The sequence below is a fragment of the Pogoniulus pusillus genome, chromosome 34, assembly GCF_015220805.1.
Source record: "Pogoniulus pusillus isolate bPogPus1 chromosome 34, bPogPus1.pri, whole genome shotgun sequence".
Lineage (NCBI taxonomy): Eukaryota > Metazoa > Chordata > Aves > Piciformes > Lybiidae > Pogoniulus > Pogoniulus pusillus.
Genome location: NC_087297.1, coordinates 1,647,529 through 1,664,556, shown reverse-complemented (window position 1 = coordinate 1,664,556; position 17,028 = coordinate 1,647,529). Strand labels below are relative to the sequence as shown.

The 17,028-nt window shown below is 53.3% G+C and overlaps 1 protein-coding gene across 3 annotated transcripts in view; it reads right to left on the bottom strand.

Annotated features, from left to right (window-relative positions):
* Window positions 1-630: 630 nt before the first annotated feature.
* Window positions 631-17,028, bottom strand: part of RBBP8 (RB binding protein 8, endonuclease) — a 56,103-nt gene continuing 39,705 nt past the window's right edge. For 2 of the 3 annotated variants that reach the window (XM_064170620.1, XM_064170622.1), the window contains 9 exons: window positions 16,120-16,972; window positions 15,908-16,034; window positions 14,198-14,295; window positions 11,307-11,418; window positions 9,192-9,368; window positions 6,771-6,840; window positions 5,009-5,105; window positions 4,303-4,444; window positions 631-1,215 (listed from right to left, as the gene is read on the bottom strand). In XM_064170620.1, the coding sequence (XP_064026690.1) occupies window positions 1,118-1,215; window positions 4,303-4,444; window positions 5,009-5,105; window positions 6,771-6,840; window positions 9,192-9,368; window positions 11,307-11,418; window positions 14,198-14,295; window positions 15,908-16,034; window positions 16,120-16,972 (1,774 nt within the window). In that variant the 3' untranslated portion in view covers window positions 631-1,117. The remainder of the gene's footprint in view (window positions 1,216-4,302; window positions 4,445-5,008; window positions 5,106-6,770; window positions 6,841-9,191; window positions 9,369-11,306; window positions 11,419-14,197; window positions 14,296-15,907; window positions 16,035-16,119; window positions 16,973-17,028) is intronic. The other variant, XM_064170621.1, reaches the window with a different exon arrangement.

The window sequence follows — 17,028 nt, the reverse complement described above, 5'->3', positions numbered from 1 at the left end:
GGCAACACTAAGGTTCCCCTGGAGCCTTCTCCTCTCCAGGCTGCACCCTCCCAGCTCCCTCAGCCTGTGCTCACAGCAGAGTCTCCTCTGCCCTCACTCCAGCAGCTCTGTGCCCTTCTATGCTGGGGACACAGAACTGGAGGCAGGATTGGAGGTGAGGTCTGAGCAGAGCAGAGCCAAGGGGCACAATGCCCTCTGCTGCCCTGCTGCCCACACTGCTCTGGCTGCAGCCAGCTCACAGCTGCCTGCTGGGCTGCAGGAGGCACTGCTGGCTCCTGGGGAGCTGCTCAGCACCCAACACCCCCAAGGCTCTTTCTTCAGGGCTGCTCTCAACCCACTCTGCTGCCAGCCTGGATCTGCACCTGGGATTGGCCCGGCCCAGCTGCGGTGTGGGCAGCAGTGTGACTTGTTGAAGCTCCTGCAGTGGCACACTTCTGCAGACTGCCAAGATCCTTCTGGATGTTTCCAGTGGGTCCAACTCATCCAAGTGTAGAAGTAAAAGTGCTCACCTGTGCATCAGTGAAGGAGACACAAACATGCAAACACCCAAACTCAGGATGAACTCCCTGCACGTGGCTATTCTGCTGCAAACCCTGAGCAACAGGGAAGAAGGACATTTAGCCAACATGGTTCTCACATCTCCAGCCCTGGAGAGGCAGGGCTGCTCCACACCCAACCCAGCTTTATTCCAAGTAGACAGAACCCTTGGTGCCAAAGCAGAGAGGCTCAATAAAAACTCCAGTGCAACAGAAAAGCACTCGACCAAAACCTGCACTGACCTTGCAACAACAACAACCAATCCCAGCCACTCTCAGCACAAAGTTTAGGCAGGATTTGCTGGAATTTCAGCTGCTGGCAAATCCAAAACAAAGTCCTTGTGTGCCAGGTGCAAAAAAATGAGTACAAAAGGATCCTAGTACCAAAACTCCACTCAGGAAGTTTGGGTCCTGGGACACCATCAGGTTATCAAATGAATGCTATAAAAGGAACGTATCAAACAGGGTGATTGTAGCTACCAGTGTGGAAAACAGTTCTGTAGGTCAAGTTAATATTAACTATAAATATCTAAGGGCAGGAAAGAGACTCTTCAGGCTGCTGTGCCTTCCTGGCCCAGCCTTTATGTCTTCTGCTCCTTGCCTTTGGGGGAGAACATGACGGCGTAGGGCTGGCGCCGCTTGGGCCGCTGGCAGGAAGTAACATCCTCCTTGATGTAGCCTGCAAAGGACAGGCCTGAGGTGAGAAATGAGACACACACAGGCAGAAGCTTCACTGCCTCTTGTTCTTTCCCCCCAAAACACAACTTTTCACTTTTCCTTTTGTGGCAAATGGTTCTCACTTGACACAAAGTGAGGCACCAGAGCGCAGGAACTTGGCTGCTGTCTTCTAGGTTGCCGAATCCCGGAACGGGTTGGGTTGGAAGGGACCCTAAAGCTCATCCAGTCCCAACCCCCTGCCATGGCCAGGGACACCTCCCACCAGCACAGCTTGCTCAAGGTCCCATCCAACCTGGCTTTCAACACTTTCAGGCTTGGAGTCTCCACAACTTCTCTGGGCAACCTGTTGCAGTGCCTCACCACTCTCCTGGTGAGGCATTTCCTCCTAATCGAGCTTCTTCCAGGCTGAAGCCCAGGGAGGTGGTGGAGGCACTGTCCCTGGAGGTCTTCAAGAGAAGACTGGATGAGGCACTTAGTGCCATGGTCTGGTTGATTAGCTAGGGCTGGGTGCTAGGTTGGACTGGATGATCTTGGATGTCTCTTCCAACCTGGTTGATTCTATGATTCTATGATGCCATTCCCTCTCATCCTGACACCCCCTGCCTTTGTCAAAAGTCCTTCTCCACCTCTCCTGTACCACCCTTCAAACACTGGAAAGCTGCTGCAAGGTCTCCCTGCAGCCTTCTCTTCTCCAGGCTCCAGCCCCAGCTCTCCCAGCCTATCCCCACAGGGACAGCCTCTGAACATCTTCATGGTCTCCTCTGGACCTGCTTTAACACTTCCATGGCCTTATGCTGGGGGATGCAGATCTGGACACAAGGCTGCAGGTGTGGTATCAGCAGAAGAGAGAGGCAGAATTCCCTCCCTGCCCCTGCTGTCCACACTGCTGGGGATCAGCCCAGGACAGGCTGGCTCTGGACTGCCAGCACATGGTGCCAGCTCATGTTGAGTGTGCCCAGGTGGGCAGCAGAGCCAATGGCATCCTGGGCTGGCTCAGGAGCAGTGTGGGCAGCAGGACAAGGGAGGTTCTTCTGTCCCTGTGCTCAGCACTGCTCAGGCCACCCCTTGAGTGCTGTGTCCAGTTCTGGGCTCCTCAGTTCAAGAGAGCTGCTGAGGTGCTGGAAGGTGTTTGGAGAAGGGCAGCAAGGCTGGGGAGGGGCCTGGAGCACAGCCCTGTGAGGAGGGGCTGAGGGAGCTGGGGGGGTGCAGCCTGCAGCAGAGGAGGCTCAGGGCAGAGCTCATTGCTGCCTGCAGCTGCCTGCAGGGAGGCTGTAGCCAGGTGGGGTTGGGCTCTGCTGCCAGGGAGCCAGCACCAGAACAAGGGGACACAGCCTCAAGCTGTGCCAGGGCAGGTTGAGGCTGGATGTTAGGAGGAAGTTGCTGGCAGAGAGAGTGATTGGCATTGGAATGGGCTGCCCAGGGAGGTGGTGGAGTGGCTGTGCCTGGAGGTGTTGAAGCCAAGCCTGGCTGGGGCACTTAGTGCCATGGTCTGGTTGGTTGGGCAGGACTGGGTGAGCTTGGAGCTCTCTTCCAACCTGGATGATTCCATGATTCTATGACCCAAGTGCAGGACCTTGCCCTTGGCTGTGTGCCCTTCATGAAGCTGACTCTGGCCACCTTTCCAGCCTATCCAGGTCCCTCTTGGTGGATCCTTTCCCTCCAGCATGCTGACCACACCACACAGCTTGGTGCCATTGGCCAGTGTGCTGAGGCTGCCTCAATTCCCCTGCCTCTGGCATGACAAAGATGTGAATCAGCACTGGTGCCAGCCCCCAGCCCTGAGGAAGCTGCACAGCTGCCTGCATGGCAGTGAGCACAGACAGAGAGTGCTGAGGCAGGACTGGAACCCGTGGGCTGTTCACCCACTAAACACTTGAGCTTTCATTGCCTTTTCTCCTGCAGACTTTACACAAAGCAAGCACTGCAAATGCAGCTGAGCAGGAGCAGGCAGTGGCAGCACCGGGCCTGTGTCCAGCCCTTCCTGCTTCTCAGCACCAACACCAGCTGCAGCTCAAGGAGCTGGAAATGCTGCCTGGGCCACTCAGTTCCTAAACAACAGACCACAAGTGGCACAGGGCACCGCGGGGAGTGGAAAATACTCCTTTGTGTCTCACTGCTTCAGAGTGACAGCTGCAGCTGCTCTCCAGGGGAACACATCCAGCTGAGGGAGCTGGGGGTGTTTAGTGTGGAGAAGAGGTGGCCGAGGGCAGAGCTCATTGCTCTCTGAAGCTCCCTGAGAGGAGGCTGCAATGAGGAGGGGGTTGGGCTCCTCTCCCTAGGCTTCAAGATGCACCAGGGAGGCTTAGAAATCAGAGTCTCTGCCTTTGCCTCTTAAAATGTTGACTTCTGTTCAAAGCCACCCGAGGTTTTAATTGAGCTCCATAAAAAAACTCTAAACTTCTGTCTGTATCTGGGCTCTAAGAAACTCTTCTTAAATCTCCTGCCTCAGGAGAGGAGATGCTAAAACCAGACAATATTGAGACTCATAGAATCATTGGGTCCAACTTTCAGCCCAACCCCACCATTGCCACTAAACCTTGGCCCCAAGTGCCATGGCCACAGCTCTCTGCAACACCTCCAGCCATGGGCACTCCACCACCTCCCTGGGCAACCTCTGCCAATCCCTGACCACTCTGGCACCAAAGATATTTTTCCTCCTCTCCAACCTAACCCTCCCCTGGCAAAAGTTCAGGACAGTTCCTCTCCTTCTGGCACCTAGAGCCTAGAGAGCAGAGCCCAACCCCCACCTGACTGCAGCCTCCTCTCAGGCAGCTGCAGAGAGCAATGAGCTCTGCCCTCAGCCTCCTCTGCCCCACACTAACCCCACCCCAGCTCCCTCAGCTGCCCCTCCCCAGCCCTGTTCTCCAGACTCTTCTCTGGATCTGCTCCAGCCCTTCAATGTCCTCCTTGGAGTGAGTGGCCCAAAACTGAACCCAGCATTTGAGGTGCAGCTGATACAAAAGCAGAGCTCAACAAGAGGGGGTGAGAAAGGCTGCTCCATGACCTAGAGAGAATTTCAGGGAATCATTTCTGGGGAAAAAAATAATCATCTTTCCCAAGAGCTTTGGAAGCCTTTTTGTGCACAAACCTCTTTCCAGACAAGTTTGGGTGGAAGGAAATCCAACCTCCCAGAAATTTTCAGGAGTGTTTGGAGGAATGTAGCGAAACCTGTGTCTTGAGCAGGAAGCTAACTTCTTCTCTCTCTCCTCCTCTGGAATGTCTGCATAGTACTGAAGGTTAGAGGGAAAAAATGAACCCAGGTTAACAAAGACAAGCATGCAGAGCAACTGCTTCACACAACAGAATCAGACAATGCTTTGGGTTGGACCTCCAAAGGTCACCCAGTCCAACCCCCCTGCACTCAGCAGGGACATCGCTGCTGGATCAGGTTGCCCACAGCCCTCTCCAGCCTAACGTTGAAGATCTCCAGGGCTGAGACCTCAACCATCTCCCTGGGCAACCTGTTGCAGTGTTCCAGCACCCTCATGGTGCAGAACTTGTTCCAAACATCCAATCTCAACCTGCTCTGATCTAGTTTGAAGCCACTGTCCCTTGTCCTGTCCCTGCAGGCCTTTGGGAACAGTCCCTCTGCAGCCTTCTTGTAGCCCCTTCAGGCACTGGCAGGCTGCTGCTAGTCTCCCTGGAGCCTTCTCTTCTCCAGGCTGAAGACCCCCAGCTCCCTCAGCCTGACTTGCATGCAGCTGTAACAGGACTCAGCAGTGCTGTGCATTTCAGCAGAGCCTGTGAGCTCAGCTTTGGGAAGCCAAGGCACCAAGGGCCCAAGCAGCACTTACAAGCTCACACTCCTTACAGGTGTGCCCAGGCAGCTTTCTTCTTTCTTCTCTTGTTCGAATGACCTCAATGTGAGGGAACTCTAACACAGTGTTCTTCCTGCAAAACACAAAAGCTTCCACAGGATGGCACCACTGACTCCTTCCCCAGCATTGGACAGGCCCAGGGTTCAGGATGCAGTCAGGGAGAGCAGCAAGAAACAAGGAGGAAGTGCCTGCAGAACTCAACCATTCCACATCTGATGGCTCAACAGGCCCAGTTGGGAACTCAAACAGTTCCAAGACTGTGTCACTGTAATTGGTTCTTTCACAGAAGACTGGCATTGAGGTCTGGGCTCAGTTTGGGTCCCTCACTGCAAGAAGGACATTGAGGGCTGGAACAGATCCAGAGAAGGGCAACAAAGCTGAGGAAGGGTCTGGAGAACAGGGCTGGGGAGGAGCAGCTGAGGGAGCTGGGGGGGTTAGTGTGGAGCAGAGGAGGCTGAGAGCAGAGCTCATTGCCCTCTGCAGCTGCCTGAGAGGAGGCTGCAGGCAGGTGGGGGTTGGGCTCTGCTCCCTAGGCTCAGGTGATGGAAGGAGAGGAAATGTCCTGGAATTGTGCCAGGGGAGGGTTAGGTTGGAGAGGAGGAAAAATGTCTTTGGTGCCAGAGTGGTCAGGGACTGGCAGAGGCTGCCCAGGGAGGTGGTGGAGTGCCCATGGCTGGAGGTGGTGCAGAAAGCTGCGACCATGGAACTTGGGGACAGGGTTTAGTGGTGTGGGGTTGAAGGTTGGCCTGGGTGAGCTTAGAAGGCTTTTCCAACCCAAACAATTCCATGTTTCTATCTCATTAGTATGGATTTTCATTGTGTGGAAGCAATGAGTACATCAAAATGACTCAAAGGCAAATCTGCTGTCAGGTGTCTGTGATGTCCCAGGCCGAGTTGTGCTTGCACTGATTTCTGCAAGATGAAGCTGTGGTGAGCTGCAAGAGAACAGATTGTTTGCAGCTCATCTGCTCACCAAGCTCCAAACAAGTTTCCCTCTGCAAAGCAAACATGTGCCACAGTGAGAAATCAGCTAACAAATAATTCATGAAGGGCTTGCTATCATTATGGAATGAAGATGATCAGACTCCAGTGATGATTATCAAGCTGTAAGGGTTGGGGCTGCTCAGTCTGGAGAAAAGAAGGCTCCAGAGAGAGCTCAGAGCAGCCTTCCAGTACCTGAAGGGGGCTCCAGGAGAGCTGGGGAAGGATTTAAGACAAGGACTGGGAGTGACAGGATGAGGGGCAAATGATTGAAGCTGAAAGAGGAGGAAATTGAGATTGGAGATGAGGAAGAAATTGTTTGCAGTGAGGGTGGTGAGACACTGGCACAGGTTGAGGGTGGTGAGACACTGGCACAGGTTGAAGGTGGTGAAACACTGGCACAGGTTGAGGGTGGTGAGACCTTGGCACAGGTTGCCCAGGGAGGTTGTGGAGCACAGAAGCACCCAATGTGATCTTTGTGTGCTCCACAACCTCCCTGGAGGTGTTCAGGACCAGGTTGGATGAGTCCTTCAGCAAACTGGGCTGGTGGGAGGTGTCCCTGGGCATGGCAGAGGGCTGGAACTGGATGATCTTGAAAGTCTCTTCCAACCCAAACCATTCCATGACTACAAAGCTATGACCCCTTTGCCTGTAGACCTTCAGCCACCAGCACGTTGCACAAACACAGGTAGCCTGTGAAGCACAAATGCCCTGTGGGGGAGCCTGAAATTGCCTGTGCAGAACAAAGTGAATTTACCTTTCATCACTTTTGAAATAGGGCTCCACAAAAGCTTTCTGCTTGGCTTTATCTTGTTTGTCCTCATGCTCTGTAAGGAAACACACAACCCAAAAAATGGCATCATGTGAGGGTAAGAGAGCACCTGGAGACACAGCTGCAGAGCCAGCTGTGAGGAAACACAAACCTGTTGTGATGGTTTGGGAGTTACCTACCCCCACCCTCCACTCTTATGAAGTCACCCAGACTAGACTCAGCCAGCTGGAAGTTCAGGAAGAAGCTTTACACTCACAGCTCAGCACAGATGCAAGCAGACAGCTACAGCATTTACAGCTGTACACAGAAACATCCAAGGGAAAGGTGGTGCAGAAGCACAGCAGCCCTCCCAGACACCAGTCCCCAGGAGGGGCTGCCAACCACCCTGCCACCTCCTTTCCACCCCTCTACCTTATCCCAGAGTTTGCCTTATGTGCAAGGTGAGCTTGGAAGATCAGCCAGGGGGGTTAGAAGCAGAAGGGTTAGTTACACAGATCCAAGCAGAAGAACACACACTGGCAGAGTCACACACACACACACTGTCTTATCTGTGTTTGTGTTCTTGCTTCCATACATCTCAGCAAGCCTGTGAGTGCAGCAGACACCACCATTGTTTTCTTTTCACAGCCTAGCATCTAATTGTTCTCATTAAAACATTCCAGTCAGCCTCAAAGCAGCACAGCTGCTGCACACCAGCACACTTGCTGCACACTAGCACAGCTGCTGCACACCAGCACAGCTGCTGCACACCAGCACAGCTGCTGCACATCAGCACAGCTGCTGCACACCAGCACAGCTGCTGCACATCAGCACAGCTGCTGCACACCAGCTGCACACCAGCACAGCTGCTGCACATCAGCACAGCTGCTGCACACCAGCTGCACACCAGCACAGCTGCTGCACACCAGCACACCTGCTGCACACCAGCACAGCTGCTGCACATCAGCACAGCTGCTGCACACCAGCACACCTGCTGCACATCAGCACACCTGCTGCACACCAGCACACCTGCTGCACATCAGCACACCTGCTGCACATCAGCACACCTGCTGCACACCAGCACAGCTGCTGCACATCAGCACAGCTGCTGCACATCAGCACAGCTGCTGCACACCAGCACACCTGCAGCACACCAGCACACCTGCAGCACATCAGCACACCTGCTGCACACCAGCACACCAGCTGCACATCAGCACAGCTGCTGCACACCAGCACAGCTGCTGCACACCAGCACACCTGCCGCACACCAGCACACCAGCTGCACATCAGCACAGCTGCTGCACACCAGCACAGCTGCTGCACATCAGCACACCTGCTGCACATCAGCACAGCTGCTGCACACCAGCACACCTGCAGCACACCAGCACACCTGCAGCACATCAGCACACCTGCTGCACACCAGCACACCAGCTGCACATCAGCACAGCTGCTGCACACCAGCACAGCTGCTGCACACCAGCACACCTGCCGCACACCAGCACACCAGCTGCACATCAGCACAGCTGCTGCACACCAGCACAGCTGCTGCACATCAGCACACCTGCTGCACATCAGCACAGCTGCTGCACACCAGCACACCTGCAGCACACCAGCACACCTGCAGCACATCAGCACACCTGCTGCACACCAGCACACCAGCTGCACATCAGCACAGCTGCTGCACACCAGCACAGCTGCTGCACACCAGCACACCTGCCGCACACCAGCACACCAGCTGCACATCAGCACAGCTGCTGCACACCAGCACAGCTGCTGCACATCAGCACACCTGCTGCACATCAGCACAGCTGCTGCACATCAGCACAGCTGCTGCACATCAGCACACCTGCTGCACATCAGCGCACCTGCTGCACACCAGCGCACCTGCTGCACATCAGCACACCTGCTGCACACCAGCACACCTGCTGCACACCAGTACACCTGCTGCACATCAGCACACCCTGCACTTGCTCTGCACCAAGAGTCAGACAGGTACCAAAACCAGCACAGAACTGATTGAAGAAGTGATCAAAAAGCAATGCCAATGCCCAGTGGTGATGGCAGCTGGGTTAGAGTTGGACTTAATGACCTCAAAGGTCCTTTCCAACCTCAGTGATCCTGTGACTCTGTGACAGAACTCATTGCCCAGTGGTGATGGCAGCTGGGTTAGAGTTGGGCTTAATGAGCTCAAAGGTCCTTTCCAACCTCAAGGATCCTGTGACTCTGTGATACAACTCATTGCCCAGTGGTGATGGCAGCTGGGTTAGAGTTGGGCTTAATGACCTCAAAGGTCCTTTCCAACCTCAGTGATCCTGTGACTCTGTGACAGAACTCATTACCCAGTGATGATGGCAGCTGGGTTAGAGTTGGACTTCATGACCTTAAAGGTCCAACCTCAAGGATCCTGTGACAAAACTCATTACATACCACTCTTCACTTTCTTGCTTCCTGCTGTTATTCCTTTCCCCTGCTCTTCGTCAGGAAGAGCTTCTTTTCCATCACACCTTGCAGGACTGTCCTCTGCCAGGCAGGACTCATAGTCCTCATGGGTTGTGCGCTCAAACATCTCTGTGAAGGTGTCGTGCAGCTTCCTGTCTCCTCCTGCTACAAGCAGCACAATGAACATCCAAGTCAGTTCTTTACAGAAGTGTACTTTGACTGAAAGTGTGCAAAAGAATTAACACTTACTGCCTGCTCCAGTAGTCCTTAACTCAATGTCCTGGAAGGCCAACAGGCCTATCAGATGTGCTGGCTTGTCCCAGCCTTCTGCTGATGGGGCAAGTAAGGGCAGGAGGGAAACGAAGGCTTGGGCCATTATGGCCCCTCCCAAAGTGACAAGCAGGTACCCACAGGTGCTTGGGTGATGTTGGTGTCTTGCCCAAAGAAGGGTGAGCAAGCCCTGGGCTCACCTAATCTGGTCAGTTTGGCAACTGCCATCTGCTTGGTGACTCTCTGTGGCCAAAGGAGCCTCTGCCCTCGGGCAAGGCATAGAGACTGAGCTAAGCTGCAGGCAGTTGTGCTGCTGCTGCTCACTGCTCTGCCTCACTGTGTCCTGCTGCTGCTGCCTGCTCCTGCTCACTGCTCTGCCTCACTGTGTGCTGCTGCTGCTGCCTGCTCCTGCTCACTGCTCTGCCTCACTGTGTGCTGCTGCTGCTGCCTGCTCCTGCTCACTGCTCTGCCTCACTGTGTGATGCTCCTGCCTGCTCCTGCTCACTGCTCTGCCTCACTGTGTGCTGCTGCTGCTGCCTGCTCCTGCTCACTGCTCTGCTCCTGCCTTGCTGCCTCTACCTCACTGCTCTTGGACAACATGTTCTGCTTTGCCTCGTGCTTCAGACCAGCTTAGCTCTGATGTTTTGGGCTTGAACTGCCTGGGAACTGAAGTTATTGTTCACAAAGATCCACTGATCCATTTCTAACAGCTCGTGACCCTGAATCTTAACACTGGAGCTGGACACCTCATTGCTGTCTACAACTACCTGAACGGAGGTTGTAGCCAGGTGAGGTTGGGCTCTGCTCCTAGGCAACCAGCAATAGAAGGGGACACAGTCTCAAGTTGTGCCAGGGCAGGTTCTGGCTGGATGTTAGGAGGAAGTTGTTGGCAAAGAGAGTGATTGGCATTGGAATGGGCTGCCCAGGGAGGTGGTGGAGTCACTGTGGCAGGAGGTGTTGAAGCCAAGCCTGGCTGGGGCACTTAGTGCCATGGTCTGGGTGATTGGCCAGGGCTGGGTGCTAGGTTGGGCTGGGTGAGCTTGGAGCTCTCTTCCAGCCTGCTTGATTCCATGATTCTGCATGGAAGTTTTGTCCTTGTAATTCTGAACTCAGCCAAGCAGAAGGGAACAGTTGCTGGGGGTAGGAGATGAGCTACAGAAAGGTGAGCAGGTTGCAAAAGCTTTAAAAACCCAAAGCCACACTGTTAGAAGTCACTGCCCTGCAGCCAGGGCTCATCACAGATCACACATGGCAGAAACATCTGCATTTCTTACAGGGGCTTGCTGAGAGAGGATGAGGGGCAATGGCTTTGAGCTGGAAAGGGGGCATTGAGATTGGAGAGGAGGAAGAAATTCTTTGCAGTGAGGGTGGTGAGACACTGGCACAGGTTGCTTAGGGATGTGTTCAGGATGAGGCCTTGAGTGACCTATTCTAGTGGGACGTGTCCCTGCCTGTTGTGGGGGTTGAAATTGGCTGAGCTTTGAGGTCCCTTCCAACCCAAACCATTCTCTGACTGCAGAGCCAATGTCCAAAGCTGTTTGCTTTAAGGCTGATCAGATGGGAACACAGCTAAGCCTGTAAAAGCCTAGCTGCTGGCTCTACCTCAGCACAAATTCCATCACTTCTTAACCTGACTTAGAAAAGCTCAACACCACCCCCTGACTCTGCTCAGAGGCAGACTGATCCTTGCAACCCACAGAAACATATCAACACTTTGTTACTGCAAACCATTTTCTCCTGTCTACTTACACAGAGGAAAGAAAAAAAGCTCTTTACTCTTCCCTGCTTCTCACTAAATAGCAAAACAAGGGCAGAAAGAACTTGAGGTCTTACTTGGGCTGCTGTCCTGGCTTTGCTCTGGAGGTTTCATTTTCAAGAGCACACTCTCATTAACATAGGTGTAATCCAGATCCACTTCCCCTCTGGCTCGGGACTGAGAGCCACCCTAGACAAAAACAAAGGCAAACATCAAACATGACAGCTACACTGAGGAGCAGCTGCTCTGTGTCCTGCTGGGCAGCTGAAACACTCACAGTGCTTCCTGCCCACTGCTTGGACACTGGCTCAGAGGGGCTCTTCACCCATGATATGGATCCCTCACTGCAAGGAGGACACTGAGGGGCTGGAGCAGGTCCAGAGAAGGGCAAGAAAGCTGGGGAAGGGTCTGGAGAACAGGGTTGGGGAAGAGCAGCTGAGGGAGCTGGGGGGGGTTAGTGTGGAGCAGAGGAGGCTGAGGGCAGAGCTCATTGCTCTCTGCAGCTGCCTGAGAGGAGGCTGCAGGCAGGTTGGGGTTGGGCTCTGCTCTCTAGGCTCAGGTGATGGAAGGAGAGGAAATGTCCTGAACTTGTGGCAGGGGAAGGTTAGGTTGGAGAGGAGAAGAAACTTCTTTCCTGAAAGGGTTCTCAAACATTGGAACAGGCTGCCCAGGGAGGTGGTTGAATGCTCACCCCTGGAGATGAGGAAAAGAGGCAGAGCTGTGGTGCTGAGGGCCATGGTTTAGCCCCAGCCTTGGCAGAGTTAGAGAATGGTTGAAGTGGATGAGCTGAAAGAGCTTTTCCAGCCAAAGCAGCTCTGTGATTCTATGAAGACCTAGATTCTGAGTAAGGGAATAACAACGTTTTGAAATTCAAAGGTGAGGCATTTCTCTGGTGGATGTCCTCACCTGACAGGCAAAAAATGCCTTGACAAAGTAAGAGTGAAACACACAGAAATCAGAGTGGCTAAATGAATCGTTTTGAAGGCAGCTTTTAAGTGAGACAAAACAAACTGCAGGGAAATTACAGCTACACTGCAGTATCTGAAGAGGACCTACAGGCAGGCTGGGCAGGGACTGTTCAGAAGGGCCTGTGGGGATAGGATGAGGGCAATGGTTTGAAACTGGAGCAGGACAGAGCTAGGCTGGACATCAGGAGGGAGTTCTGCACAGTGAGGGTGGTGAGACACTGGCACAGGCTGCCCTGGGATGGGGTTGAGGCCTCACCCCTGGTGACATTCCCTGGAGATGTGCCCCTAGGCAGCCTGCTGTAGTTGGAGGTGTCCTTGCTGAGTGCAGGGTGGTTGGACAAGATGCCCTTTGAGGGTCCCTTCCAGCCCAGTGCAACCTGTGACTGTAAATTCTCTGAGATCCTAATAAGCAACCTGACAAAGACAACTCAGATGAAGACAACAGCCACAAGCTCCACGTTTGATCTCTTAACACAAGGAGTCAGTGAGGTCACAGGGAAAAGGAGGAGCTTTAGAACTTCTTGTCTTAAAGGAAGCCCCAGACTTCTCCCAGATGTGCCAGCTGCTTACTGGCTGAACTTCTCAAGTGTAACTGGGCAGTGGGAATATTTCAGGGTGGGCAGAGGGAGTGATGATGAAGTCACAGCAACAGTGGACAAGGGAAGGGTAACTGATGTCATCTACCTGGATCTGAATAAGGCATTTGACTCTGCCCCACATGACATCCTGGTCACCAAACTGGAAACACACAGACTTGCTGGGTGGAGCACTCACTGGATAAGGAATTGGCAGGATGGTGGCACGCAGAGAGTGGTGATCAAGGGCACAAAGTCCACCTGCAGACCAGTGCCAAGTGGTGCCCCTCAGGGGCCAGTGGCAACACCAGTGCTGTGGAACAGCTGTGTCAGTGCCATGGGCAGAGCAATCAAGTGCATCTTCAGCAAGTGTGCAGATGGCACCAAGCTGTGTGGCACAGTCGACTTGCCAGAGAGCAGGGATCCATCCAGAGTGACCTGGACAGATTGGAGAGCTGTGCCCAGGCCAACCTCATGGCATTCAACAAGGCCAAGTGTAAGGTCCTGCACCTGGGTGAGTGCAATCCCAAGCACAGCTCCAGGCTGGGTACACAATGGCTGAGAGCAGCTCTGAGGAACAGGCCCTGGGGGTCTGGGCTGATGCAAAGCTCAGCAGGAGCCTGCAGTGTGAGTGCAGCCCAGACACAACCCTGTGCTGGGTGCAGCAAGAGCAGTGTGGGCACAGGGCAAGGGAGGGGATTCTGCCCCTTGGCTCTGCTCTCCTCACACCCCACCTGCAGTCCTGGGGGCAGTTCTGGAGCCCCCAGCACAAGCAGGACATGGAAGTGTTGGAGCCAGAGCAGAGGAGGCCACCAAGATGTTGAGAGGGCTGCAGCAGCTCTGCTCTGAGCACAGGCTGAGAGAGTTGGGGCTGTGCAGCCTGGAGAAGAGAAGGCTTAGAGGAGACCTTGGAGTGGCCTTGCAGGGTCTGAAGGGGGCTGCAGGAGGGCTGGGGAGGGACTATTGACAACGTCTGGGAATGCCAGGAGGAGGAGTGATGGCTTTAAATTGGCAGAGGGGAGATTTAGACTAGATGTTAAGGGAAGTTCTTTAGAGTGAGGGTGGTGAGCCACAGGCACAGGTTGCCCAGGGAGGTTGTGGCTGCTCCCTCCCTGGAGGTGTTCAGGACCAGGTTGGATGAGGCCTTGAGCAACCTGCTCTAGTGGGAGGTGTCCCTGCCTACGGCAGGGGGTTGGAGCTGGATGATCCTTGAGGTCTCTTCCAACCTAGACCATTCTATGATTCAGGCTAACTGTAGTGTAGTAGACATCAAGACCCATTTGAGGAGTGCAAAGGAAGATCAGATGAGCTGAACTCAGAGTTCTTTACAAAGTGGGCTTGGTCTGCCCAGAAGGAAGTTCATGAGAGTACTTCTGCAGGCTTTTTCCAACACCACAGGACACACAGGACTGCTCTCCACTGTACCTTTGTATCGATTACTGTAACATCCATTTTGTACTGGGAAAAGTCAGCTCCTGGGTCCATGCTCCACTGGAAGTTTTCTAAAGGTTTATCTTTCAGGTCTGAATGCAGAGAATATGAGGGGAAAAAAAAAGACAAATAATCAGAATCAAGTCCTGCCAACAGCAAACTGTGTACATTTCAAGCCAGCTTTCCTTTCATCAGTCCATCTCTGGGCTCAGGACTGCTTCTTCCCAAACAATAAGCATGCCCATCTGGTGTGAGCCACATCCTGCCTGAGGAGTCAGAAGGAGGTGTTTCAGTTTTTGACACAGGCAGCAAGCTGCTCCTCTGTGCTTGGAGGAGGTATGCCAGAGGTAAAATCTCTGTGCTGTAAGTCAAACACTGTCAGTACTGGGTAAGAGACTTTAGGTTGATAGGAACACAACAACCAGGTCTCAGAATGCAAAGAGTACAAAAGTGTCAGGGCACTGCTCCAGAGATGGCTCCTGACAAGCTGTGATGCTGAGATTTAGATTCCAAGCTGTGTGGCCACACCAACCACAGATTCTTCTGCTTCAACTTCTAGTGCAAGAATTTCTAACCAAAGCATGCAGTGTGCTAGCTCAGCTGAGCCTGGGGCGGGGCAGGCATTCCACCAGCCCGGGTTGAAGGAGTAAGTTTTCAGACTGCATCAACTTATATGGGAAGAAGATTGTGTGCTCAGCTACACCTTGTGGCCCCTCACTCCAAGAAGGACACTGAGGGGCTGGAGCAGGTCCAGAGAAGGGCAACAAAGCTGAGGAAGGGTCTGGAGAACAGGGCTGGGGAGAAGCAGCTGAGGGAGCTGGGGGGGTTAGTGTGGAGTGGAGGAGGCTGAGGGCAGAGCTCATTGCTCTCTGCAGCTCTCTGAGAGGAGGCTGCAGGCAGGTGGGGGTTGGGCTCTGCTCCCTAGGCTCAGGTGATGGAAGGAGAGGAAATGTCCTGAATTTGTGTCTTTGGTGCCAGAGTGGTCAGGGATTGGCAGAGGCTGCCCAGGGAGGTGGTGGAGTGCCCATGGCTGGAGGTGTTGCAGAAGGCTGTGGCCATGGCACTTGGGGCCAGGGTTTGGTGGCCATGGTGGGGTTGGGTTGCTGGCTGGACTGGGTGAGCTTGGAGGCCTTTTCCAAGCCAAACAACTCTGTAATTTTATGACAAGACACAACTTGAGGCAGAGCATTTGGCAGCATTTGTTCATGACAGTTAAAGGCACAAATTTCCTTAGCAGATCACCTGGAATAATGATCAACAATAACAAAAATCTTTATCCTGAGACTGAAGCACAATTTTCAAGCATTTGATAGAGACAAACTCAAAGTTCCTGAGACTTCCAGTGCATTATTCACATGCAGTAAACAACAATGCTAAATAAACAAGAAGCAGACTCCTAGTACATTGAGTTTACAGCTGAATGCCAGGGAGGGGTTTAAGCAGAGGCAAAGGACTGCTAAGAAGATAGATTGGAAATGTGGTAGGTGATGCTGAGAATCCCAGAATGGTAGGGGTCAGTAGGGACCTCTGGAGATCAGCAGGGTCACTCAGAGCAGGTTCTGAGTTCTGATTATACTGAGACTGAGTTGGAAGCAGAACAGAGGAAGAGACTGAGGTGGGAAAAAGGAGGTTATGAAAAGCTGTGTGGCACAGGCTGGGGGAGCAGGCAGGCAGGCAGGAAGAGGATCATTTTCATCAAGTTACCTTGCTCATTTTGCAGTGCTTTATTTTTTGTCAGCCTACAGGGGTTTGGTTGAAGTACAGACGCTGGTTCAGACTCTCCATGTCCTGTCCTTGCTTTCTTTCTGTTTGGTACATGGCCACTGGCAACCTACCAACACATTGCAATTTTACTGTTTCCCCCAAAGCACAAACAACGTTTGAAAGCAAAAGACAAAACAGTCAGGAAAGGATACCTGCAAATCATCAAAGAGATGCTCTGTCTCTGGAGAACTGGGCAGTGGTGTGATTTTGAAGGGGAGAACTTCTTCTTTCATCTGGCTCTGGTTTCTCTTCTCTGGGAATGCCTTGACCCGCATGGCCTCTTGTACGTAGGACTCCTCTTGTAAACCTCTGCCAAACAAACAGCTCTCACTGTTGGCATTTTGGATGGACGCAGAACCTCCAGGAACAGGCTTCCCTAGCTGTGAAAAAATGTCATGCAGAGTCACCTGCTTCAGTCTGTTCTTACAGGTCTCCTCAGCTCCCTGCCTTCTCTCCTGACAGCGAGCTCCAGAGAAGCGATCGGACAGGTCCAGAGGCTTATCGGCTGTGTGCTCCCGGTCCGCAGGCCCAGCCCCCGAGCCGCGGGGCACCGAGTTCTCCTTGTTGAAGGATGCTTGTTCACAGCTGACTGCATGCTCGTCTTCAGCCTTCTTTCTCTTAGCACACCTGCCCTCTAGCTGCTTCTGGTGCCCAAGAAGGAAATCACTCTTGCTCACCTCGTTTTTAGCTGCACAAGAGCTGCCCGCAAGCATCTGCCTGCAGAGAGCAGCCTGGCCGATAACCGAGGTGATTTCTGCTCCGAGGTTCAGGGGTGCAACAAAAGCAACATCTTCAGATTTTGATCTACTTTTATGAGATCTGGAACAGGAAGGATTGTTGAAAAGGTTGGGTTTGAGGTTAGGCTTCAATCCTGACTCTAAAATACAAAGGGCATGGCTGGTACTTGAGGTGCTCTTCAGACCGCTAGAAGCTCCGAAGACAGGAGAGGCTACCTGACGATCCCAGTCAGCACCTGGTGGGGTGCTCTGAGCTGCACCTGAAAGACTGAAAGTAAGGAGAGATGAGATGTACACAGGGAGCTGGGAGGAGACAAAGGGATG